Source organism: Spermophilus citellus (genome assembly GCF_964194105.1).
Source record: "Spermophilus citellus genome assembly, chromosome: 6".
In the NCBI taxonomy this organism is placed as follows: Eukaryota; Metazoa; Chordata; class Mammalia; order Rodentia; family Sciuridae; genus Spermophilus; species Spermophilus citellus.
The window spans coordinates 130,132,294-130,158,951 of NC_138187.1; the positions used below are offsets into that span (position 1 = coordinate 130,132,294).

A 26,658-nucleotide genomic window follows, 5' to 3' on the forward strand; every position below is an offset into this window, starting at 1 on the left:
CACTATAATGATACTTGCATAACAATTTTTATAGCAGCACAATTCATAATAGCCAAGTTAGGGACCAGCCTAGGTGTCTGTCAGCAGATAAATGGATAAAGATAATGTGGTGTGTGTGTGTGTGTGTGTGTGTGTGTGTGTGTATTAGGGGGAGGGGAAAGAATAATAAAAAGGGGTAAATATCCTAAAATAGGCTGGAGATCAAAACACTACAGGAAGGTGATGGAGGGGTGGGAGGAGAGAGGAGAATGGGGAATGAAATCTACCAAACTATGCTATCTTCATGTACAAATTTACCACTATGAATCCTACACACACACACACACACACACTTATAATGCACTAATTAAAAGAGCAATAATAGAAAGGGAAAAAGTAGAGTAGAGCAAGTAGATTTGGGGAGAAAGGTAGGGAAAGGAAAGATACTAGGAAATGAGAGTGATCAAATTGTTATGTGTAAGTAGAAATATAACAAAATTAATTTTACTATTATATTTAATTACACAGTATAGCTTACATTTATTGAGTGGTTACTAGGTGCTATGTACTCTTCCAAGTCCTTTACATATTTCAGTTCACTTAATCTTCCCCAAAACCCTAAGAGGCTCATGTTCTTATTATCCCCATTTTACAGAAAAAGAAACTGAGATGAGAGAGTTAAGTTTCCCAAGGTTATTCATCTTGTAAGTGAAGAAGCTGATTTTAAGCCAGGCAGGCTGGTTCCAGAGGTTAAGCTTTTAACTACAAATGAAAAACTTAGATGAAATTAGTAAATGGCTAGTAAAATAAAAATAATTTCCCAAAATGGAATTTAAAAAATTAATCAAAAGCCTGAAAAGTTCTATAACCATTAAGTGAAATCCCGGATTAACTTCAGGTGATTTTATTTGTAGAGTTTATTAGAAAAATTTATTAGAACACTGGGTTGTGGCTCAGTGGTGGAGAGCTTGCCTTGCATGCATGAAGCACTGGGTTCAATCTTTAGCACCACATAAAAATACATGAATTAAATACAGGTATTGTGTCCATCTACAACTAGAAAAATATGTTTTAAAAAGAAAAATATATTAGAATTTTTTTCCAACTTTATACACACTTTTCCAGAAAATGCAAACCAAAAGAAAAGAAAATGGAGGAAAGTTACTCCTTTTTAGTAGTTTAAGTGTGGTAGAAATTTCTCACTGTGTTAAAACAATCCAGAAGTAGAGGGTCCAGAGCTAGTACAGCTAGTGCGGGAAGCTTTCAAGGGCTCGGGCTTCTTCTAGCTTACCTCTTGCCTTGCCCCTGAGTGGACCATGTCATCACAGTCCAACACAGCTGCTAGAGCTGCAGTCAGTACAGCTGAAAGTGGAGAAAAGGATTTTTAAAGAGTGCATCAAGGTAGAGCATTTGCCTTTCATGCACGAGGCGTGGGTTCCATCCCCAACACTGGACATAAATAAAAATAAAAAGAGGGGCTGGGGTTGTAGCTCAGCGGTAGAGCACTCCACTAGCACGCGCGAGGCCCTGGGTTCAATCCTCAGCACCACATAAAAATAAATAAATAAAATAAAGATATTGTGTCCAGTTACAACTAGAAAATAAATATTTAAAATCAAATCAAATAAAATAAATAAAAAGAGTGTCTCCTCAGAGACATGTTCTCAATCACATAACACACTTCCGTTCATCTCTCATTCTCCAAATATAGTCATATTGCAAACCCCAGCAGACACAAGGGTCTGAGAAATGTGGCTAATCATGCTGAGCTGAAACTCAGGATTCTTGTTGCTTAGAAATGAGGGAGGATGAATATTGAGAGCAGATCAAAATCTCTACTGTGTTCTTTAATTAGATTTCTGAGGCTACCAAACACTCAATGCTAAAGCCAAACAAGAATATCACAAAAAAAAAAAGAAAAATTATAGGCCAAATGAAGCTCATAAGCAAAATTGTAAAAATCCTAAAAAGAATCCAGAAGTAGGTTTATCCAGTGTAGTTTATTCCAGGAACATAACTGTGATTCACATTTTTTAAACTTATTAATGTAATTTTTATTACTACAGTAACCAATTTCATAAGTAGCATGCTTTATCAAGATATTAAAACATATTTTAAAGCTTATAGTAATTAAGATATGGGCTGGGGATGTGGCTCAAGCGGTAGCGCGCTCGCCTGGCATGTGTGCGGCCCGGGTTCGATCCTCAGCACCACGTACAAACAGAGATGTTGTGTCCGCCGGAAAAAAAAACTAAAATAAATAAATAAATTCTCTCTCTCTCTCTCTCTCTCTCTCTCTCTCTCAAAAAAAAAAAAAAGAAAAGAAAAGGAAAAAAAAAGATAGTCACAGTAACATAGTAATGAACAAAACAATCAGTGAAATAATTAGGCCAATAATGGGACCCACTTAAATATGAAAACTAATTATAGAGTAGGCATTGCAAATCACTGGGGAAGAACAAACTGTTAAATGAATGGGAAAATTGGTTATCATCTAGTTGGAAAAAAAATAATAAATTGGACCCTGACCTCATGCCACATATAAAAATTCAATTCCAGATGGAAAAAGGACATTAATATAAAAGGGGAAAGTTTAACCCTTTTAAGATAGCATATTGACCCAGTTAATAAAGGAGCAAATGAACTAGATAGACATTTCTCAAAAGAATACAGATGGCCAACAAATATATGAAAAAAATTGTTGAACACTGTTAGCAACTAGGGAGATACAAATCAAAACAATACTGAGAGTTTACCTCGCTCCAGTCAGAATGGCAGCCATCAATCAGAATGGCATCCCTGACTCAGGCAATGGCAAGGCCCTACTGAGGTGGATGGCGCAAGGCGTCCATCCTCTGGAGGAGCGCAGTATGTTTCTGGGAATGGGCTGGTCTGTTTTTGTATTCCTTTAATAAGTATACTTGCGATTTCTTCTATGACCATTAAGTATGAAAGAGAAAACATGACTTTCCCAATTAATGCAACTACTTCTAAGATCTGTTTGCTCTAAATGCAATGATTCAGCTGTGGAGTATAAATTGTTAATGTCTGATGAGAAACTCCCTGTATTCCTGTCAAGGAAGTTTTTGAGAAATTAAATTAAAATCTAGAGAAGAAGAATTAATGTTAAGAAGACAGATTAGTGCTTAGTACTGGGCAACTTGTTCTTGTACCTGTGCACAATGGTCTGTGCTCTTACTCTTGTTTGATTAAAATTAATAACAAGTTAACCACTTGCCGTAACCATGGCACAGGTTCTAGTCAGTAAGTCAAGAAAGAATAGTCAAGATATAGGCCAATAGTCTGGGACATTTCTAACTATTATTAGAAGTTAACTAAGCAGAAAGAGCTCAAAGCAAAACACGAACAGAAAGGAAAAATGCTTGCTTATGCATAAGCCAAGATACATTCTTCTATTCTAATTGTAGCTATGTAATATTTTGTTTCTTTGAATAATGATTCCTGTTTTGTAACCACAAAGTACTGTGAGCCTGTCAAAATGAAAAGTATATATGATCAACTTCACAAGTAAAGATTGGGATCAACACCTTCACTTTGGTGTCTGTGTTGATTCTCCACCTCCCTTTCGCCAACTCCTCACCATTGGTTCATCTCCTGAGACCCCCTGTTGGAGCTGGACTCCGACAAGAATACACAGAATAAGCCAGGTTCAGTAGTGCACACCTGCAATCCCAACAACTCAGGAGACCGAGGCAGGAGGATCACGAGTTCAAAAACAACCTCAGCAACTTAACACAGCAACTTAGTGAGACCCTGTCTCAAAATAAAATTTTAAAAAATTAAAAGGACTGGGGATGTGTCTCAGTAGTTAAATATCCCCACACACACATACAAAATACACACAATAATAAATGCTGGAAAGGATGCAGAGAAAAAGAACACTTTTACACTGTTAGTGAGATGGTAAATTAGTACAACCACTATAGAAATCAGTATAGAGGTTTCTCAAAAGATTAGGAGTAGAACCATCATATGACCTAAATATGCCACTCCTCAGTATTTATCCTAAAGAATAAAAGTCATAATACTATGGTGATATAAACACGTATACCCATGTTTATAGCAGCGCCATTCACAAATTCATAATAGCCAACCCATGGAACCAGCCTAGGAATCCACCAACAGATGAATGAATAAAAAAACCTGATATTTATATCAAAGGGAAATCAATAACACAATTATAAAAATATAATATATAACAATATAATTTGGCCAATATCATTCTCCAGTAGTTCCTTCACCAGGTCCCCTTTCTCTAACTCTATGGATCTCCCTTCAATTTTCATGAAACCATTCCCTCACCTCTTTTCCTTTTTCCACTCTAGCTTTCACATAAGAGAGAAAACATTCAAATCAACTTTCTGAGTTTGGTTTGTTTCATCTCTACCCATTTTCCTGCAAATAACATGTAAATATAACTTCCCACTCTAGTATATTGATTCCTAAAAGTCAATAAACATCTCATAACAAAAGGGCAAAAGATATTTTTTTCTTTTTTAAATTTATTTATTTTTTTTACAGTAGAATGCATTTTGACATATTTTACACAAATGAAGCACAACTTCTCATTCCTCTGGTACATGGTGCAGAGTCACTCCGGGAGTGTAATTATATATATAGAGAGAGTAATAATGTCTGTCTCTTTCTTCTGTCCTACCCAACCCCTCCCCTCATTCCTCTCTACACAAACCAATAGTCTTAGTGTTAACTTGCCTAGAGTGGCAAAAAGCACTATTAACATTAATATTAGGATACTTTAAATTAATCTGGGCAAGTGCTACATACCTGTAATCCCAGCAACTGGGGAGGCTGAGGTAGAATGATTGGAAATTCAAGGCCAGCCTCAGCAATTTAGCAAGAGCCTCAGCAATTTAGCAATACCCTCAGCAACTTAGTGAGATGCTCTCTCAAAATATAAAAATAAAAAGGGCTGGAGACTTAGCTCAGTGGTAAAGCACCCTGGGTTCAATCCCTAGTACAAAAACAAAAACCAAACTTTCAAGAAATACCTGAATGGAAGCAAACCCGCTAAGCTGGTAAACTGGTATTTCTTTTTTCCTTTCTCCCCCCGCCCCCCTCCCCTTACTGTCACACTAAGTTGCTGAGGACCTCGCTAATTGCTGAGGCTGGCCTTGACCTTGCAGTCCTCCTGCCTCTGCCTCCAGAGTTGCTGGGATGGCAGAAGTGGGTCACTTCCCCTCCTAAATGGTATTTCAAAGCATTATCTATAAACAGAGAAATTATCTTCCAATTTCAGATGAAATCAAGTCCGGAACCCGCAAAGCTCCCCCACAGAACATAGGGAATGAGTTGTCGTAAACTTCAGAAGAAGCCAAACACCATAGTACGGTCTGGTAAGCTTTGTTCATCTTACTTTGCTTTCTCCTCGCTTTAATTTGGATTTGCAGCCGGGCGCAGGGACACTGGCCTGTAATCCCAGCGGCCCAGGAGGCTGAGAGAGGAGGATCGCGAGTTTAAAGCTAGCCTCAGCAATGGCGAGGCGCTAAGCCACACAGTGAGACCCAAATAAAATACATTTTGTTGGACTGGGGATGTGGTTTAGTACTTGAGCCCCTCAGAATTCAATCCCCAGTACCCTCCTCCCCAAAAAAATAAAAAATAAAGTTTGGATTTGCCGTCACACAGCAAGGCATTAACTAGTATCTCAGAGAAAAGCCAAGCGCCACCAAGACCTTTACCCTCATCTGGAGCCCTATCTCACCTCCGCCCTTCAGTAACCTGCTACTGGACAAGAAACCACCACCCCCAAAAGGCCTTGCGGGGACTGGGGCGGAGTCTTTGCGTCGATTGGTTGTTCCGCAGCCCAAACCAAGCGGTGATTGGCCATATCTGGTAATGGGGTGGAGCTAATTCAGATAGCGAGAATTGGAGCAGTGACACAACCAGGCAGGACATCTCGGCGTTTAGGTCCAAACTTCGGCGACGGGCGACAGGTAGCAGAGACTCCAGAGAAGCATGGTTCGGTGTAATGTTTGCGTGGTGGCCCTGGCGGCTGTGTTGCTGCTAGTTTTTGCCATTGTCTCCAGATCCAATGGCCTGAAGGGCAGGGAGTTTCAGGGGGCGTCGCGAATACCTTCTGAGTTCAGCGAAGAGGAGCTCGTCGCTATGAAAGAGGCGCTGAAAGGTGAACCTGGGTCCCCTTCACCAGCTTGAGTCCCGCGGTTCTCCGGTCAACCCGTGACTCCCGTTTCCCTCGGCAGAAGGGCCGCTGCTCAAGTCGGAGCTCCTCCCCATACCCAGCCGGGTCCCAGCACACCATGCCCTGACTTGGGGTTCGCCACTCTTCCCCTTGACCTGGTTTCTGTGACTTCGGTGTTCCCTGTCTCGCCTGGAGGCTCCACCTTCGCTCCTCTTGTCATGTCCTCCTCCCACCCTACACAGTCTCCAGTGTTCCGACAGCTTTTGTTTGAACAGCACTTTCAGCCTTTGGAAAATTTCACATCTGTTAAATCCTTGTGGTATCTTAAAATAAGACTAAATGATCTCTGTATTGTCTTCAGAGAAGAGGAATTGAGGCATAGATCAAGTGACCTTCTCCATGGTCCCACAACAAGGAATGGTCACTGGGTGTCAACATCTAATATCCAGGAGTATTCACTGGGTTCCAGATTGTTCAGGAACATTATAGAATGTTCCTGAGGTGTGGGATGTACCCAATTCCCTTTCCTAATGGAAGAACCTAACAATGCTGACAACTCATTCATTTAAATCTCTGTTTTCCAGGTGAAAAGAGGAAACTTTCTGTTGAGTGCTAGATCCTGTGGGATAATGAGATCCTTCCTCCCACGGGGCTTCACTCCAGTCTTTTCCCTTTCATTAAGTAGTGGATTAAAAGAAACTGCCTACATAAACATGTGCAGGCAGATGCAGGGAACAAATGCTAACCCCCTATGTTTGGAGATGGATTGTGCACATGCTGGAGTGATAGGCCTGGGAGGTAGAGAGGGCTTTCCCTAAGCATAGTATAAATAGTCCTTTGAAAGTCAGCAGGCAGTTGCTCAGAGTCTCTTTGCACTGGAGAAAGCAAATGTTTACATAAGAGCCTAAGGTAGGACCTGAGGGGTAGTACACACCTGTAATCCAGCTACTCAGGAGACTGGAGCAGGAAAATCACAAGTTCCAGGCCGGCCTGAGCAATTTAGTGAGACCCTATCTCAAAATTTTAAAAAATGTCTGAGAATATGGCTCAGAGGCTGAGCACCACTGGGTTCAATCCCCAGTAGCACACACCCAGAAGAAAATACATAGATAGATAGATAGATAGATAGATAGATAGATGATAGATAGATAAACCTAGAGAAGTGACTTCATAGCAATGTGGCTTAGAACTCTCAGCAGGGTGCAAAACACCTGAGTTCTGAGCTTCTGTCTGCTCTTGGGTAGACAGTTTTAATGTTTTTGAACCTTGAATTTCCCATCTATGAGGCAGGCTATAATGTTATAGGGATGATCCTTAGCAAAATTGAACATAGAAGTCCATTTGTGGCTCAGAGGCATCCCCTGGAGACCAAGCTGCTCCAAGTGAATGTGTCTGAGCAGTGTTCTCAAATGTCATCATGACTCATTGTGTCCCCCCACCCCGGTGGTGTTTACATTTGACAATAGAATCCTTTCAGTCTTTAAAGACTTCAAGATTTAAAGGGATGAGCTTTATGACAAGTCAGGAACTGAAACCTGCATAGGGAAGATGAAACTAAGGACTGAAGAACCTGTTTAAGAGCATCTTAATCCTTATTTCCCCAGGCATCTTGTGCCCCAATGTTGGCTGGCTTGGTTGAAAGGTCAGTGAAACTCTGGATGAGCCAGTCCATGAGGAACAATCTGCCCTCTACGCAGCCAAGCATACAAGCCTCATTGATTTAGGGTCCCAGGACAGTGGGCAAAGACTTGAGATTGATAAAACCTAGATTTATCAGAGGGAGTGATGATTTAATAGGCAGAGTGAAGCCTTACTTAGGAAGCAATTTGTAATCACTTTCTACTCAGGATCAGAGTTCAAAATCTACTGCCTTTATTTTCCTTAAAGAATTATATTAGTTTAAAAAAAACTCAGAAGACCTTCTTTTAAATTCTGGTTCTGCTCTTTGTTCCTGGGCAATCTCTGGCATCTGGCAGCTCACTTAACCTTGCTAAACTTGTTTCCTCATCTTCTAATTAGGGAAAATAATGATGGCCCCCAAAATTGTTTTGCCCTCTGCAATAAGATAATGAATGCAAAAGAACTTTTAAAACCAGATGAAGTGGCACATGCCTGTAATCCCAGCAACTCAGGAGACTGAGGCAGAAAGGTTGCAGATTCGAGGCCTTAGTTAGTAAGACTCTGTCTTAAAATAAGAACTGGGATTTGCCTCAGTGGTAAACCATTCCTGGTACTGTTAGAAATAAAAATAAAATCAAAACAACGTACCCACAGAGGACTTGGGAAAAAACAATGATTGTTATATGTTGACTAACCTTTATCCAAAGGGGACCAGAAAAGTGTTTCAGATTTTGGAGTATTTCAGATTTTGGAATATTTGCATTGACTTTACCACTTGAGCATCCCTAATCTGAAAATCCAAAATCTGAAATGCTCCAAAATCCAAAACACCTTGAGTATACTATTGACACTTAAATTTTTTTTGGTTTTCAGAGTGCTTGGGCTTTCAATGTTTTTTTTTATCAAAAATGCCCAATCCATATAATCTGTAATATTTCCTCTTTGTCTGTTTAACTCTGACAGGTGCCATCCAGATTCCAACAGTGTCTTTCAGCCATGAAGAGTCAAACTTCACAGCCCTGGCTGAGTTTGGAGAATACATTCATAAAGGTCAGCTGCACACTGTGGGTGAGGAGCGATAGGGTGATAAAGAAGCATATTTTGTCACTAATTAGAGAAAAAAGTCTAATTTCTAAAGGTCTTTTTTGAGTTTTCCCATCGAGGGGAGGTATAAAAGGGAGAAGGAGGCAGAGTAGGCGCTACAGGTTTTCCCTTTGAAGAACTAAGCTATGTAATTGTCAATTGGAGTTTGAACTCTCTCAATGTTTGCCTTAAATATGTGTCATTCAATAAATATTATATAATCAAAACATAGAACTAACGATTCCTCCCACCTGTGCAAATGTCCAAAACTGTGCCCTGTGTATCTCCCATCCCCACCTGCCCTCACACACCTATACCCCATACATGTACTCCACCTATTGAGGCCTACTCAGACTCATTACTAACACATTTCTAAGCCTCGAGACAGTCAACAATTTTAAGCTGTCACTTCAGTCCTCCTCCCTTCATCCCCATCACCCATGGATCACAGAGCTAGGAAGAATGGCTCTGAGGAGGAAAGGAGTCTTAGAAGTCCCCTGTTGGCCTGTGAAAATCTTATGGAGAATTGGGAGGACCCCCTCCTAAGTCCTTTATAAAGCAGTCCCTCTAAAGTGGCCTAGGAGCAGGAGGTAGCTGCTTCTCTAGCACTCTGGGACAAATGGTTTAGTCATCAAACTGGAGGACCAGGCTGGAAGTCCCTACCAAACAGCTGATAAAAATAGGGAAATAAATATACAATGACAGTAAACTATTTTATCTATTTGACACACTAAAGCCACATTCTTCTTCCACTTTATTTCCAGGTATCTGAAGAGGAATATGTGGATTCTTCCAACAAAGCCCACAGGAGAGAAAAGCTCTTTCTCACATGAGAAAACTCTTTCTCTAAAGCCACCTATGTTTAGATCTACCAATAATCTGAATAATTAACCCTGGCGACATCTACACCTGCACACAGAAGTGTGACCTTGAGCCAAACACAGTAATCTTTATCTCCATATAACACAAACTGTAGGAATGCTGTTTTCTTAAAAGTAACTCCAAATATTTTTTAATGTAGGGCTCATGTTTGGCTCTGAGTAATTTGTATACTGGGAACCACTATGTTCAAATTTTAACAAAATCCTCAACTTCAGAGATTTCTATATGTGGTAACATGTTAAAAGTCAGACTGAGCCAGATCTGGAGATATTTACCATTTTAATGGTGGAGTCTTTGCATGTTATTACATAATAATAGTACACTGAAATATGTGGAAGAGGAGATTCAGAGATTGAACAGGCAGATCAAAATTCAGACTAGCTTTGTCCCAGAGATTTCTTAAAGGAGGATGTACATTTTTAAAAAGAGACAGAGAGAGAGCACAAAATGATAGAAAGACCAAAAGAAACTGTTAAACCTGACTTTCTTTCTTGTTTTATATCCCTTGGTCTCTAGTCTTTCCTACAGTGTTCAACACCAGCTTTATCCGGCATGAAGTTGTGGGAAACTACAGCCACCTGTTTACTATCCAAGGCTCAGAGCCCAGCCTGCAGCCCTACATGCTGATGGCTCACTTTGACGTGGTGCCTGCCCATGAAGAGGACTGGGAGGTGCCCCCCTTCTCAGGGCTCGAGCGTGATGGCTTCATCCATGGTCGGGGGACACTGGACAACAAGAACTCTGTGATGGTCTGAAATGCTATTTTCTCTGCCTTGGGGTCCCTAAAGATCAATCTGGGGATGGAATGTTTGGCTGACTTCTGAGAGGAAGAAGGTGATGGTAGAAAAACTCCTGGTTCCAGGAGAAGTAGGTTCCAGGCATCAGTTGTCACTTCCTTTTTAAAAAATTTTATTCATTTATTTATTTTTAATTTTTTTTTTTTTTTTGGTACTAAGGATCTAAACCCAGTAGCTCTACTACTGATCTACATTCCAGCCTTCTTTATTTTTTATTCTGAGACAGGGTCTCTATAAGTTGCAAAGGCTGGTCTCAGGCTTATGATCCTCCTGACTCAGCTTCCCAATCACTGAGATCGCAGACATGTGCCACAATGCCCGGCTCTCACTTGCTTTCTGTGGACCTTGACTTCTCAAGTGTATAGGGATTAGAGCAGATAATCTCCCAGGAAGGACCCTTTCAGGGTCCTGATAATTGGCACTTTTCTCCAGGTGGTGAAGGTTTTATGCAGAGGTCTGCTTCCCCATAACTAGTCCCCTGGAACCTGCAAATTTGTTCTTTAAAGAGAGTCTATAAGATGCTAGTTCTACCAGCACTGAGGCAAGAAGCTGTCCCTGATACCCTGCTTAGATAATAAGTCTTTCTCCTCTTCCACGGTACTTCTGAACCCTAGGCAATCCTTCAGGCCTTGGAACTTCTACTGACCAGGAACTACAAGCCTCGAAGATCTTTCTTCATTACTCTGGGCCATGATGAGGAGGTAGAGGCAACTCACCCTAAACCTATCTCTAGGGCCCCTGTTGGGGGAGGCAGGTACTTTACCTGAGTCCATTGTGTTCTTCCAGGGTCTTTGTGATATGGCATAGAGGCCTGCCAACTTCTCTGTGTATCTATGTGCCACAACTATCTAAGGACCATGACCAAAACTCAGGTTCCTGGGTCCTTATGCCATAGAATATTTAGCAAGCTCTGTGTAATATCTGAGGCAGGCAGGTAGACCATCAGCTGCACCCTGTGAAACATTTGTGTAATAGAAAAAGAACTGAACAGGGAAATCAATGGCTATATTTTGTTTCCAGTAATACCACTCAGTTTGTGGACAAATCACTGCACTCTCTGGGTCCCAGTTTCTTCATTTGTGAAAATGAAGGGCGCTGGGTACCTCCAGCTCTTACATTCCAGGATTCTGTAAAACAGAATCATCTCCTGTATCTATGGAGGTCTGTTTCTGGTCCAAAAAGACTGTGACTCTGGGTTCAATGTCTGCAGGTATCAGGAACAAATGGGGCTCAAAAGATGTCAGCACTGCTACAGGCCAGGGGTGTCCAGCTAGCCTTCATTGTGGACGAGTGTGGCTTCATCTTGGATGGATTCATTCCCAATCTCCAAAAGCCCTTTGCCATGTGAGTAAGGCACCCCATCCCCCACCTTGGAAGAAGTTTGCACCCTATTTGAGGTGACCCCAGTCTGGTATGTATAAGCCATGCTGGAACCCCTGTTGCCTTACCACCCTTATCTCCAACCTGTCCTGGGTTTCCCCTTCCTCTGCTCCTCTTGTGTGTGGGTGGCTGGGTTTTCTTTGTTTGTTTGTTTGTTTTGTGGTGCTGGGGATTAAACCCAGGGCCTTGTGCTTTCAAGGCAAGCACTCTACCAACTGAGCTATATCCCTTGCCCTTCCTTTGCGCCTCTCGCATAGATTTCTTAAAGCAGTATGAAGCTTCCTCCTAGCCCACCAGACCATACAGAAGGGCCTGTGGGCCTGTGGATTCATTCATGGTGAAAAGAAATCAGAAGGACCATCTCTGATCCCCTTCCACAGGATTTCCATCTCAGAGAAGGGTGCAATTGACCTCATGCTGCAAGTGAACATGACTCCAGGCCACTCTTCAGCACCCCCAAAGGAGACAAGCATTGGCATCCTCTCAGCCGCTCTCAGCAGGTGAGACGCTCCAGGACCTGGACCCATGTGAGACTTGGAAATAAAGACCTGGCATTTTTCCACTTTGGCTTTGAGGAGCCTAAAGTTCCTTCCCTGAAGATGGGCTAGGAAACCAGGGTGTAGGCCACAGGAGGGACAGAACTGTGCGCGCCCAGGCAAGGGCTGGGTTCAGAAGAGGATCCATCAGTGCAGCCCTATGGCAAGCAGGGACCAGCAGATAAAAGCTAGGCTGGCAACTCAGTAGTCCAGAGTCCAGCTAAGCAGTCTGAAATCATAGATCGTCAATGATTAGTAGAGCTGGTTAAATTCTCTGTCTGCCCTGGCAAGAGGACAAAGGTAAATAAAGGGCGGCGAGCTATGGATGAGAATGACAGGGTCTATAACAACACTCACCTATGGCTGGGATTTCTTAGCAAAGTGGGAAAGAGAACTACCTGCATTCAAATACAAAATGAGGGGCTGGGGATGTGGCTCAAGCGGTAGCGCGCTCGCCTGGCATGCGCGGGGCACTGGGTTCGATGCTCAGCACCACATAAAAATAAAGATGTTGTGTCCACCAAAAACTAAAAAATACATATAAAAAAATACAAAATGAACACCTGTCATGGTCAAGGCTTTGTGCCAGGGGAGAGTGTACAGTAAGGAATAAAACAGTCAGTGTCCTCAAGAAACTCATAATTGGGAGAGGAGACTGACAATTCTGCCGCAGTGTGGTAGGTGCTATGAGACAGGATGTCAGAGAGGGGCACAGGGCAAGGTGGGTAAGAAGGGACTCTAACTTGAACTTGGTGGACAGAAAAAGCTCCTGCTGGTGGAGTGAAGGTAGTTATGTGAGTACTTGACTTCAGAATGGTTGGGTGGTGGAGGTGATGAGGGTGGGCATGGATAGCAGACCTCCTGGCCAGACTGGGTAAAACTTCTGCCTATCTCCCTCCTCTTTGATCTTTGCTAAGTCTTGAGAACTCTGTTTCTCTTCCAGACTGGAGCAGACGCCAATGCCAAACATGTTTAAAAGTGGACTGTTGAAGACAACGTTGCAGCAACTGGCAAGCGAGGTAGGGGAAAGAGTACCACTCCTCCCCAGTCCTGGAGAGGACCAAAATGGTGGCAGAGAAGTCACCTTTGGAGTGATAAAAGGGCCCTAGTGCTAACCAGTGCTCTGCCCATTCTCATCTAACCACAGCCAGTGGCTGAGCCAAAATGAGGGATCTGGCTTGTTTCTTGGGGCTGCTGGGGCATATCTGAGACCTAATGCACCCAGGTCCCCTTTTGGACTTGGTTCCCACTCAACCTAGAGGGTGCTGAGCAATCATTTTGGCCAATCAGCTAAGCCTAGCCAGGTAGAAATTGCCTGGGTCTCTAGCAGAAGGAGTTGGCTGCTCCTCTGATTGCTGAGGGCCCTGAGGCAGGTCGGAAGTAAGAAGATCCAGGCTGCAGGAACAGTGACTCTACTGTGCTGAGCCCTCTGATCCTGCTAACCTCATTCTTTCCCTTTCAGTTTTCCTTTCCTACCAATATAGTCTTGAGAAACCTGTGGTTGTTTGGGCCCCTTGTAAGCAGGTAAGCATTCTTACCTTCTCTGCACCTCCCACCCAAACCTACCCCTCCCCTTGATTCACTTGAACCTGACTAATGAACTCAGCCTCAGACACTACATCTAATACACATACGGGTTGTCTCTTTCAGCCTGAAAGATTTTTGAGGTTCAGGAAAAGTGAATGAACTTTCTTTCTCCATTGGATAGTTCTTCCTAATGTCTGACTTTAATCTTTTTGTTTTAGGATATTGGAGAGAAATTATGTGACCAATGCGCTGATCAGGACCACCACAGCGCTTACCATGTATAATGCAGGGATCAAGGTAACATGGCCTGGCTTTTCCATATACCATCTCCTTCTTGCCCATTCATGCCTCCATCCTGCAGCTTTGTCTAAAGGCTTTCCCTTCCTTCTCTGACTACAGTTTGAATAGGAAGGGCCACTACTGAACTATCCTGTGACATCAGTTGGGTAAGCCTCAAGAGAAAGGGGTCTGGTCAAGGCCTACAAACCCTCTGAAATTGTTGGCCAAATTCTATATGTATAATAGGATGCAGTGGCACATGCCCCCAAACCCAGTAACTCAGGAGGCTGAGGCAGGAGGATCACAAGCTCAAGGCCAGCCTCAGCAACTTAGAAAGACCCATCTCAAAACAAAAACTAAAATAAGCTGAGGATGTAGCTCAGTTGTAGAATGCCTCTGGGTTTACCACAAAAATGTGGTGTGTGTGTGTGTGTGTGTGTGTGTGTGTGTGTGTGTATTTTAGTGGGAATGCTGCCTCTTGGGTCTACCCCATGCCAAAAAAAATATTACACTAGTGTGAAGAAGGATTGTTTGGGAGTTGGTTCCTTTGACCTGTGCTTAAGCTGTAATTCAACAGGCTTTATATTTACCTAGCACTTTATACATGTCAACTAAAGTTTTCTAAGCATTCCACCATCAAAGATCTTTTTTAAATCTTCCCTATATTTTGAAAGATTTACCACTTAATAATGAGTAATCAATGTACTCTCTCTTGGTGTTACTCTTAGTTGAAAGAGAAACTCACCGCCATTTATAAAATCTATCATGTGCGTGATAGATATATGACACTTAAAACATGGTATATTATCATTTCTCAAAAATCTATGAAATATTGGCCAACCTTAACAAACATAATTTCTTTCTTTTTTTGTGGGGGAGGCAGTATACCAGGGATTGAACTCAGGGGTGCCCCCTGTCACAGCTATATCCCTAGCCCTTTGTTTTGGTTTTGGTATTTTGCTTTTTGGTTCTTGGGTTTTGGTGGGTTTTGATTGGGGTTTTTTATTTTTATATTTTTAAGACAGGGTCTTACTAATTGCCAAGACTGGCCTTGAACTTGCAATCCTCTTGTCTCAGCCTCCCAAGTTACTGAGATTACAGATAGGAGTCACCATGCTTGATTCGTAATTTCTATGTGAAGCTTACTTTTCTAGAAATAAATTTTAGTTGATTCAATGCTTTGATAAATTTTTATTCCAAAATTATTTTTCAGCTAATTGGTTTATTTCCATTCAGATGGTCCATTAAGAGGCATCTTCTTGGATTAGGGTAGCTCAGTGGTAGAGCGCTTGCCTTGCATGTATGAGGCACTGGGTTCCATCCTCAGCATCAAAATAAATAAATAAAATAAAGATATTGTGTCCATCTACAACTAAAAATATATATTTTTTTAAAAAAAAAGAGTGATCTCTGTTAAAAGAACCAAGCCTAGCCACACAAATAGACCTTTCTGAAATTTTTTTTTTTTTTTTTTTTTTTTTGGTACTGGGGATTAAACCCAGGGGCACTTAACCACTGAGCTACTTCCTTTTTATTTTTCTCTCTTGAGACAGGGTATTGCTGAGTCACTGAGGGCCTTACTAAGTGGATGAGGCTGGCTTTGAACTTATGATCATCCTGCCTCAGCCTCCCAAATTTCTGGGATTGCTGGCATGCACCACTACGCCTGGCTCCCTTTCTGAAATCTTGAAGGAAGTCAGACTACTCCTATAACTATCAGTGCCACCATCACAACTTCTGGGGACACTATTCCCCAAGAATACAATGTGACCTCCAGAAGTTCTTGTAATCTGGAGCTCAAATTGAATATAAGTGAATGGTGTTTCAGAATTAAGTCCTGGCATAGCTGACTGGTGAGTTCAGTGTGTCACCTGATTCAAGCCATCTGTACCAGCTGCCTGTAGTGTTCACCAGAATAACAGTTCTGTATCCTTGCATTTGAATGGTGTTTTCGTCCCCCACTCTTTCACATTCGTTACTCCATTCGATCCTTCTAAGAGCCATAGGAGTATTACTGTCCCACTCTCCAGTTAAGAAAACAGGCACAAAGAGGTTATAGTTATTAAAAATAACACAGCCAATTTGTGATGGATGGCTAATATTTTTTTTAAGTACTGAGGACTGAACTAAGGGGTGCTCTACTACTGAGCTATATCCCCAGCCCTTTTATTTTTTATTTTGAGACAGGGTCTCACTAAGTTGCACAGGCTGTCCTCAAACTCACAATCCTCTTGCCTCAGCCTCCTGAGTTGTTGGGATTATAGGTCTGCGCCAACCTGCCTGGCTCACAAGGCCAATTTGTAACACCTAATCTGTCCCTAGCCATGTGTTTTTATGCATACTTATTAAAAAAATGATATACAGTCAGAGAATCTGTTCTCTCTCAGCCTTCCAGGAAAAAATAATCCCTCCAAAATATGCCTTCTTCCATTAGTCTTGGGTTCTTCCTCTTTGAACAAAGAATAGAGTCATATTTCACAAATGGACACAAGAAAGTCCTACCCCCATCATAATCCCCATAGGGTTCAAACATACTATAACCAAGGCCCATTAGGAAGCACTAACATTAACAGAAATGTCCAGGTTGCCCTGAGAAAGTGCTCACAGAAGGTTCCCAATGGTACAACTCAGGGTCATCACAGAGAAAACAATCCATTCTGGGCAGCTGTGACTCCCTCCAGGATCAAGAAGCATAAAGATCTGGCCTGAATATAACCCCATGTCAAGGACCCAGAGAAGACAAAGGCAGACTAAGAAAATTAAATCCAGGATCTTTATATCAAATTCGCTTCCTCTGCCCCTGCCGGTGGTAATTGGTATTTCCTGGGCGGGGATGCGTTGTGGAAAACTTGAGGTTGGCTCAGGCCAGGGTTTGTGGTTCTCTCCTTAGGTGAACGTCATCCCCCCAGTGGCCAAAGCCACAGTCAACATCCGGATTCACCCTGCACAGACAGTTGTGGAGGTATGTGTCATATGTTCTAGACAACAAGGAGGTGGGACCCTCAGGATGTGGGTTAAGCTACAACATAGGGCAGAGCCAGTCTCTCCTTTGTTCAATCTACAAGTTCTAAAGGCATCCTATTGCTACTTGGCTAGGATAGGAGACCTCTGGTTTGGGGAACTTGGATTCTGGGGGTAGGAGACAAGTACAAATAATTTAGAGCATTGTAGCAAATATATATAGTGGGCTTGCTCTGCGTCAGGTACCCTCCTGAGCTATACATGCATGTGCACACTCATCAGGTCCTCATGGCCACCCTGTGAAGTGGCAACTGCAATATCCTCATTGGCCTGGTGAGAACTGAGACACAGAGCAATGCAGCAGCTAAGCAGTATAGTCAACAAGTGCACATCTAGCAGTTCAGTTCCAGAATGTTCTAACCACAGCTCAACACTATGATTATAACAATTAGGGTTGAACAAATTACCATAGGACCATTGCAAGGGAGACTGATGCTACCGTGGAGGGTCAACAAAAATCTTTTCTGACCTCTAGAAATTTGAGTAGGGGCCTTAAAGGATCACCAGGACTTTTCTAGAAGTAAGACATTCGTTGTTACTAAAGAGGATAAACTGGGGGAGAGTAGTAGGAGATAAAAGATTCGTAGAAGATGGATTTGTAGCTTGGAGGTGGAGCCTTGTGTGCCATGCTGAGGACTTGAACTCTAATCTGTGGACAGGAGGGAACTTTCAGAAATCTTCAGAAAGCACCAGGATAGATTTGCTGTGAGGGAGATAATGTTGGTGGCAATGCAGAGGACATGCTGAAGTAGAGAAAGAAGCTTCTGCAATGTCTTGAGGCCAAGGTCACAGGGTAAAAGAAGGAGCATTCACTTCAAGAGAGAAAGGTCCAACGGGATAGGATGTATATATGGATGTGTACTGAAAGGCAAAGTCTTTAACCTGGGTAGTTGACCAGGCACTCATTCCTTTGATCAAGATTGTAAACTCAGGAAGAAGAGCAAGTTCAATGAGAAATACAACAGCTTTGAAGTTTAAGATGTATATAACATAGTAATAGGCAATTATAAATACTGCAGGTCTGGAGAGAGACATGAACCAGAGGTACAAACTGCAGTGTTATTAACATAATTGGAACCTCCTAGGCAGCGATGAGTGTCAGGACAAAGGAATCTTGTGCTATTGGAAAATATTCCAGGAACCAGACCTTCTGTGGGGTCAGACAAGTCTTCCCTGAGAGAGTGACATCTGAGCTGAAAACTTCAGGGTGAGCAGAAGTTACACAAAATGTTTGATATCTGTAAGAAATGCTGGTTTTCTGGTTGAGCCAAAAAGAATTCAAAAGGTTAATTTGACCCTTCAAAAATGAACCAAAAATGGGATGGGGGTGTAGCTCAGTGGTAGACACTTGCCTAACATGCATGAGGCTCTGGGTTTGATCCCCAGCACTGCAAAACAACAACAACAACAAATTAATCTAAAAGGCAACCAACAATTATCAGATGAGTTAGGGACGGGTCCCTGACACACATTAAGAGGGGACATTCTGTGATCCTTTCTCCTAAATTATTCCCCTTGGGGATTTCATCTGTCCTCACACAGGAGGGAAGCACACTCCTCATTGTAGATTGGGGAGTGGGTCAGTGGCCTGCCCTGAGTCCTCTAGCACTGGGAGAGGGGTGAGCCCTGACTATGCCGCTTTTCATCAGGTGCCAACCATTGTCCATTCCCTAGGGGCTCATAGGGCCAGGAAATCACTGCATTCCCCTCATTGAGCTTCTTTCCACCAGTTTTTTTCCAGCTTCATTCCAATTCCATGCCCTTTGCAAGGGCTGTTTTCCACCCAGCAGGCTTTCATCTCCCTAGGTCATGGCACTCCTCCCTCCTCTCTTCCCCACCACAGAGGCCTTCCTTCCCAGCCTATCTGATGAAACCCCTGGGATCCCCAGGCCCACCCTGCCCACCTGCCCACCTGCCCACCTGCCCACTGAGGAATGGAAATCTTCCATCCATCAAAGCTCACAAAGCCCATTCATCATGGTCACTGCCATGACCCTAGTGCCCCAGCTTTATGGGTCAGGAACATGGCCTAAGGCTGCATGCACAGAGCTTCGAGTAGACCTGGTGGGAACACAGGCAGCCCCAAGAGTCCTCCTTCTCCATCTTCCACTGGTATCTCCCATGTTCCAGATGTTGATCAGCTCCAACACTTCTCTGTAAGGAGCAGGAGTCTTCAGAAGTTTAACGGGTTCCACATGGAAAGGGAGGTTTATTCTGAATGGCCCTCAACGAGTAGAACTGAGGCCACTAGGAGAATCAGGGTCTGGTCTATATCCTTCCTGGGATCAGGGATTTTGCTGATTGCTTCTAGTCATTTCAGGCTGAATTTTCAGGAGTTTCTTCAGGTTCCTTCCTGAGGAAAGGAGGCAAAGAAAGAAGACTTGAATACAAGCATCCCAACTCCTAGCTTTTGTCTGTGTTGAGCTCATCTTCCTGGCTGCAATGCAGTTGGTTACAAACAGGAAGCAGGGATGCCCAGAGAGGGGAAGGAAAAATGTATGGCCTTTCGTCACCTGGAACTCTAGTTGAAGCAGGATCATCCTCTTTGCTGTTGAGATTCCTATTCTAAAGACTCTTTTACACTTTCACCCAGTCTGTGGCTCATGACCTAAGGGGAAATTCACAAAATTTCCCCGCCGACTCACAGCTATTAGACAAGCCTCCCATATATTTAGCCAAAATCTACCATGCTATAGATTGCTTTTCAGAAAGGGCCAGCTCTTACATAACCTACTGCTAGTCAGTTGAAATTGAGGTCCCAGTGACTCAGGAGGCTGAGACAGGATGATCACAAGTTCAAAGCTGGTGTAGGCAACTTATGGAGACATGTTCAAAATAAAAAGAGCTGGGGATGTAGCTCAGTGGTAGAGCACTCCTGGGTTAAATCCCCAGTACCAATAACAAAAAAAAAGTGTCTTTTCTGTAAACCTCAGGGCTCTGCTGGAGAGAAATCAGGACCATTTAAATTCATATGGTACTTGCAGTTCAGTAACAAATCTAACCCTCTTTGTTTCCACCATGGAGGTCCTGGAACTCATCAAGAACATTGTGGCTGATGACCGAGTCCAGTTCCACGTGTTGAGAGCCTTTGACCCCCTACCCATCAGCCCCATTGATGACCAGGCCTTGGGCTACCAGATGCTCCACCAGACCATACAGTCTGTCTTCCCAGAAGTCAATATTGTTACTCCAGGTAATGACTTCATCAGCTGTGGTTGGAGAGAGGCGGGGGCTGGAACTGTTTCCTATCCAATGTCCACTGCCCCACCCCCACCCCAGCTGTTCATCCTGGAAACAGCTGGCTGCTTCCCCTCCTGATGGGACTGAAACTGTATTTTCCCTTTGGGGTGGAAGTGAGAAAGCAAACAGGAAAGGAGCAGAAACAATAAACTAAATCAGTCAAGCTTGGGTCCTTACTTAACCTAGTCTAGCAAAGACCTGTGCCCCTCTGACAGAGAAAGGAGGATTGGCTGAAAATTCTCCCCCTCTGGAGAAGCCACAGAGGAGCAAGATTTCCCCAGATTCTGATTCCAATTCACTTTAGGATAACAGCTCAGCATCAGGGTTCAGTCATCAGCCCAGAGAAACCTCTGGGACCATCCCCAGCCCCCAAACTTCGAGCATATCATCCAAATCTATCTATGACAGTGGTTCTCCAAAATTAGAGTGGAAGAGGATCACCTAGAGAACATCTTAAAAATGCAGACCATCTGAACCCACTCTTGGAGATTCCAGTTAGCCAGATCTGGATAGGACTCTGGAACCTGCCTTTTTGACAAATACTCCCAGGGGATTCTGATATGAGTGGCGACTGACCAGTGTAAGAATCTCTTGTCTACAGTGTAGGAAGAGATGTTCTGGTGTAAAGGCCTCTGTCCACTTTCCCTCCATCTGGGTTTAATTATAGATTTCTCCTAACATTTAGGAGCCCTGGCCCTCACAGCCTCACATGGTCTGTCCCCTCTTGACCTTCAAAGGCTCCCTAATCCTACTTTTTTACCTTTTGGGACATTTTCAGTCATTTCATCACAGTGGTGAAGCTGTTATAGGAAAAAAGATGGGCAGAAATCATCTGGCAGAAACTCCCACACATGAAGCTACATTTGAAACCAGAAGAAGAAATTAGAACAAAATACAAATTACCATTTCAAATCACCCCACTGCACTTGAATTGATGCTCCAGGGTGTCTTTTCCCAAAGAAGGTGCCTTTCAGGGATAAATCCCAGTCCTTGATGTGACCTACTCCTCTGCCCTCAGAAAAGTAGGAGACTGAGAAGAGAACATTCTGGAACTTTCCAAACCTGAGGTTTGACTCTAAAGCAGAATCATCACCCAGAGGATGAGAATGACAGGAAATCATGTCCCACTTAGAGAAGACTGGATTTCATAGCAGTACAATTCCCCAAAGGGTGTTAATTTCTGACCTAGGATACAGAATATAGACCAGGTGATAAAGAAGATTTATGGTTTCTTTTTTGTACTGGGAACTGAAACCAGGGGTGCTTCACCAATGAGCCACATCCCCAGCCCTTTTTATTTTTTTATTTTGAGACAGGGTAACTCTCAGTTATTAAGGACTCACTAAATTGCTGAGGTTGCCCTTGAACTAGCAATTCTCTGCCTCAGCCTCCCAAGTTGCTAGAATTACAGGTGTGTGCCACCATGCCTAGCTACATTTATGGTTTCTAAAGTAGCAAAACCATGGCTGTGGGTATGAGATAAAGATATTAGCCTCCCTGGTCATCAAGGAAAGAGGGCATTTAGCTTCAGACCATTCTAAGGGTATCTCACCAATGCCTTCAGGATTCCAAGTTCCTGGCTGAAATGATGCTTCCTGATGTTTTGAAAAAGGGCAGCTTGCAGGACAAAACCAACATAGGCATAGCTCATAAGTGAGCCTAGCCATTGTTCTATAGTGACCAAGGAGTCCTAATTTTCTAGCCAGCCCACCTGTTGCCACTTTCTGGCTTGGTTTCTCATGGAAAGCCCTCTTCTTCTTCCCTTTCTAGGTACTTGTATTGGTAACACAGACAGCCGACACTACACCAACCTCACCACTGGCATCTATCTGTTCAACCCTGTCTACCTTCAGCCTCAGGACTTCAGAAGGTGAGTGGAACAGGTTTGAGCTACAGTGGGGACACAGGAGACACATGTGACCTGTACCTTCCCAAGCAGACAGACCACAGAATGGAGGAAGCCAGGGTGTAGCAAATTAAAATGGAGACATCTTAGAAGCCAACTGTCCTCATTGTTCATCTTGCCACTGCCCAGAATTTGTAGGAATTGCCCCTCTTTTCAAAGGATGGAGAGACAGACAAAGTGGCACATGCCTGTAATCCCAGTGATTCAGGAGGCTGAGTCAAGAGGGTCACAAGTTCAAGACCAGCCTCAGCAACTTAGCAAGACCCCATCTTAAAAGTTAAGCTCAGTGATAAAATGCCCAGGGTTCAATCCCTAGTGCCACAAATAAAATAAAAAGAATGGAGGGCTGAGGCTGTAGCTCAGTGGCAGAGCGCTTGCCTATCATGTGTGAGGCACTAGGTTTGATCCTCAGCACCACATAAAAATAAACAAATAAAATAAAGGCATTCTGTCCATCTACAACTACAAAAAAAAATTTTTTTTAAATAGAATGGAGATAATCAGGTGATTGGCAAGAACCTGGTAGAATTGGGATCTTTGGGTGCTCTTCCTCCCTTTGAGAGTATGTTAATCTCCTGGACCTCATTTTCTCTACCTACAAAAACTAGTGTTCCTATCTTGAATTTCCATAGTATTTCTCTGAGAGAGCAAACACACATGAGGTCAACTGTAGGCATGTGTGATCTGCTATTTTGTGGGTTCTTCAGCAAATTCTGAACCTTGGGGTGTGGGAGGATAATTTCCACTGAGCTCTGCTACTTATCACATCTAGATCAGATTTCCCCACCATACATCACCTAGAAATGGAGTGAAAGTATTTAAGTATGAACTTAAGAGTAGCTTTTATGTTTTTGTTTTTTAAACCAAGCAGGGAGGGCTGAGAGCTACTCTCTTTTCGGCCATCTTTGAGGTTACAAGTGTACTTTGTCATTTGTTGGGTTGTATTGGTGGGAGGCAGGTTGGTGGGCATGCAAGCTGAGAGCAAGGTTCATAGGTGAAGCAGAGAACCCAACAGGTGCCCTGGGTGTTGCCCTCCATACACTTCCTTGTCCTTAGTAAGCTGAAGGATGGGGGTGGGGGGTAAGCTCAGAAAAAAGTCTAGCTGGGGACTCTGTTCTAAAAGAAAAAGAATTAGAAAGACAGTTCCCCTGAAAGGGAAGCTACTGAATAGACCTCAGAGCAGAAAAAGATTTAAACTCCCAGGATTTGGTTCATTATCTGCCCCCTTGGGAGATGACCAACTGGTCAAATGAAACCTCACAAATGGCTTCTCCATCCCCAAGGGTCAAAGGCCAGCAGTATCAGGGGAAGGGGAGACAGGTGGGGACAGTGCTATGTAATGCCACCTGTGCTACCGTACTGGGCTCTTCCCTTCTCCCACAATGCATCTGTCTTTCCCTCAGCATCCATGGAATCAATGAGAAAATCTCTGTCCAAGGCTACCAGACTCAGGTGAAATTCATCTTTGAGTTGATCCAGAATTCTGACACTGACAGGAAGCCCGTTCCTCACCTGCATGAACTGTGAAGTCGAGGAGCCAGCAGGGGTAGGGGTGCTTTACATGGGGCCCACACAAAACTAAGGGCCTAGACAAAGCCAAGGTTAATGAGAGTTGTGGTCAAAACCACATTGTAATACATGGCTCATCTCACCCATTCTTCACCACAACTCACTGAAGACAAGGCCAGGAGTAAGGGAAGGTCAGCAGAAATCTGGCTTTTCTTTTCCTCCCAACATTTGCATCCATAAGCTGACTGGCATTTACTGCCTTCTTGTCCCTCCTATCTTGGAAGGGACGGGACCCCTCTGATTTCTGCTGGTTATTTGACTGCTCTACCTCCAGGCCTGACTTAACAAATACCAGTTTGAAAAATCTCCACCCGGTTTTACCTGATAGAAGTGAAAATCTAGGGTACTTTTGCTGGACTGCCTTCTCCAAAGCTCATGATGTATCTCTTCTTGCCAGAACCTCCTTTCCCGTCATTCCCTCTCTTCTCGAACTCACAAGGTGCCTCTTCGTCTCTCCTCTTTTGCCTCTGCATCTCTCCCTCTATTCTCCGATTTATTCTACATCTGGAACAGGACTTAGTCAAACTGATGCTACCATAACTGCCACCAATGATCAAATAAAAAGATCTGTGCAGCACCAACTGAACACTGAGGGGTAAACCTGAGGTGAGGAGTCTGGGGGACCCCACACCTCCTGTCTCTGAAGGCTGGGCCCTGGAGAAGAAAGCTTCTGTCCTTGGGCTCCTCCCAAGGGCTCTCTGGGCTTTGCTCCCTCCCCTGCCCTGTTATTGCCACCTGCTGCTGCTGTCCCACCCCAGGAGGCACTAATCTGTAGAAACATTTCCCTGGCACATCTATGGGCTAAGCTTCCCAGGGAAGGGCACTCATGACCCAGCCTCTCAGTGGATCTTAGCACCGGCAGACCTTGGCCCTGGCCTGGTCTGGTTCAGACTGATCAAGGGGAAGTGGAGGGCATGAGGAAGGAGGAGGAGGGGGAGACTGGTTTGAGGGGCTCTGCCCTGGGCCAGTGGGGTACAAAGAGGCACAAGATAGTCTCCATTAGGTGACAGCAAAGCTCCTGTCTTTTTTTTTTTTTCTGGACTCCATTCCTGAGCATATTTGAATCTGCTCAGTAGCTGCCAGGTGGGGGGCATTGGAAAGAGCATTTCTTGGCTCAAGTGGATCACAAGGGAGTCAGGGTCACAGAGGGAGACACAGAGAACTGGGACTTGAGAGACACCCTCTCTTTTTCCCTCACCAGGCAAGGACCTTCCTTGCTTTTCCTGGGGTTTGATTGCAATGGGTTCCTTTGCCCTCTCCTCGTAACCCCGCTGAGTGCCCCCCATCCCCAATTCCTTACCTCCCTTCTGTGGATGTAAGCTGCTCCTTGGAGCTTGGTCTTAATTGTCAGTGTTAGAAACACAAGTGGGGATTATTCCGGCTTTTTTGCTGCTCCTGCTAAGATTCACATTCCTTCCCTAGCCCTCCCTTTTTTGGCCAATTCAGTACTTATTCAGCCTTTGTTAGAGGGCAAACTGAAGAACAAAAATAATCCTTCACATTTGTGCAGAGCTGTACAAAGTAGTTCCATGGACCTCAATTATCTCTGCAGAGCCCCACAAGAACCCCAGGAAGAAGGTAATGCTACCCCTCTCACAGGGGACAAATTGATCTTCAGAGTGGTTACACATCGAGCTGGGGGCAATCAGCTCAAACCAACATGGACTGGCTCCAAGCTCACTGTTCCCCCATGATCCCAAGTCACCAAGGGAATCTACTTCCCATGGCTTCTTTTGTTTAATCCTCACAACCACTGCTGTGGCTTGAGTGTCTCCCCATACTTAATGTGTTGGAAACTTAATCCCCAAAGTCACATGCGAATGGTATTAAGAAAGTGGAAAATTAATCAGACTCTGGTCTTTAAAGGTGGGGACCTTAGAAGGTGATTAGGATGAAAGTCATCAGAGTGGAGCCCCATGATTGTTTTACTGGTGGCTTTTTGGGATTTGAGGAGATAAATATGTTTATCCTGATTTAAACATTGCACGTGTACATATGTATCGAAATATCACATGGCACCTCGTTTAAAAAGAAAGAGACCAGAAGGTATGGAAAAATGCCTTTGTGGGCTCCATCTCTGTACTCTGCCAACAAGAAGGTCCTCAGCAGAGAGCCAACTAACTCATACCCTCCCTTGTCGCACTCACTCTTGAACTCCAGAACCTTGAGTCAAAATAAACCTCCTTTCTTTAGAACTCATCCAGTCTGTGGTATTTTGTTCTTGGAAACAGAAAATAATACAGCTCTGAGATGTTATTGCCCTTTTTACTAAGACTCCACAGTTAAGTAACTTCAAGGTGCTCCAAGGTTATGCAGGTATTAGGACCAGAGTCTTTCTGAATCCAAAATCTGTGCTAATAGTTGTGAGGAGTCATTTGCCCAAGATGACATGGTTCTTAAGGGGCAGCTCCAGAATTAAAATGCAGGTCAAGACCCTCCAAATTCAGTGATTCTTTGATTTCACCATGCTACCTACCCCAAGAACCTGTGGCACTTGGCTCCTTCATTGTGATTCAGGGGACAGTCAAGGAAAAAGCCTGTTTTGGTGCATTTAGTTCTTAGCTCTAGCTCCAGGTTTTCCTGACTAACCTCTCATCCACACCTGTCCTTTATCTGCATTTCTTACCCCCCCCCCCCGACCTCCGGCTTCTAGGCTCA

The 26,658-nt window shown here is 43.6% G+C and overlaps 1 protein-coding gene across 1 annotated transcript; it reads left to right on the forward strand.

Annotated features, from left to right (window-relative positions):
* Window positions 1-5,888: 5,888 nt before the first annotated feature.
* Window positions 5,889-26,193, forward strand: PM20D1 (peptidase M20 domain containing 1). Its single transcript, XM_081300535.1, has 13 exons — window positions 5,889-6,145; window positions 8,744-8,830; window positions 10,262-10,494; window positions 11,157-11,243; window positions 11,753-11,886; window positions 12,303-12,422; window positions 13,402-13,477; window positions 13,921-13,982; window positions 14,204-14,282; window positions 17,155-17,226; window positions 20,310-20,478; window positions 22,296-22,395; window positions 23,835-26,193. The coding sequence occupies exons 1-13, from the start codon at window positions 5,977-5,979 to the stop codon at window positions 23,956-23,958; spliced, it is 1,512 nt and encodes a 503-aa protein (XP_081156661.1). The 5' UTR covers window positions 5,889-5,976; the 3' UTR covers window positions 23,959-26,193.
* The last annotated feature ends 465 nt before the right edge of the window (window positions 26,194-26,658 follow it).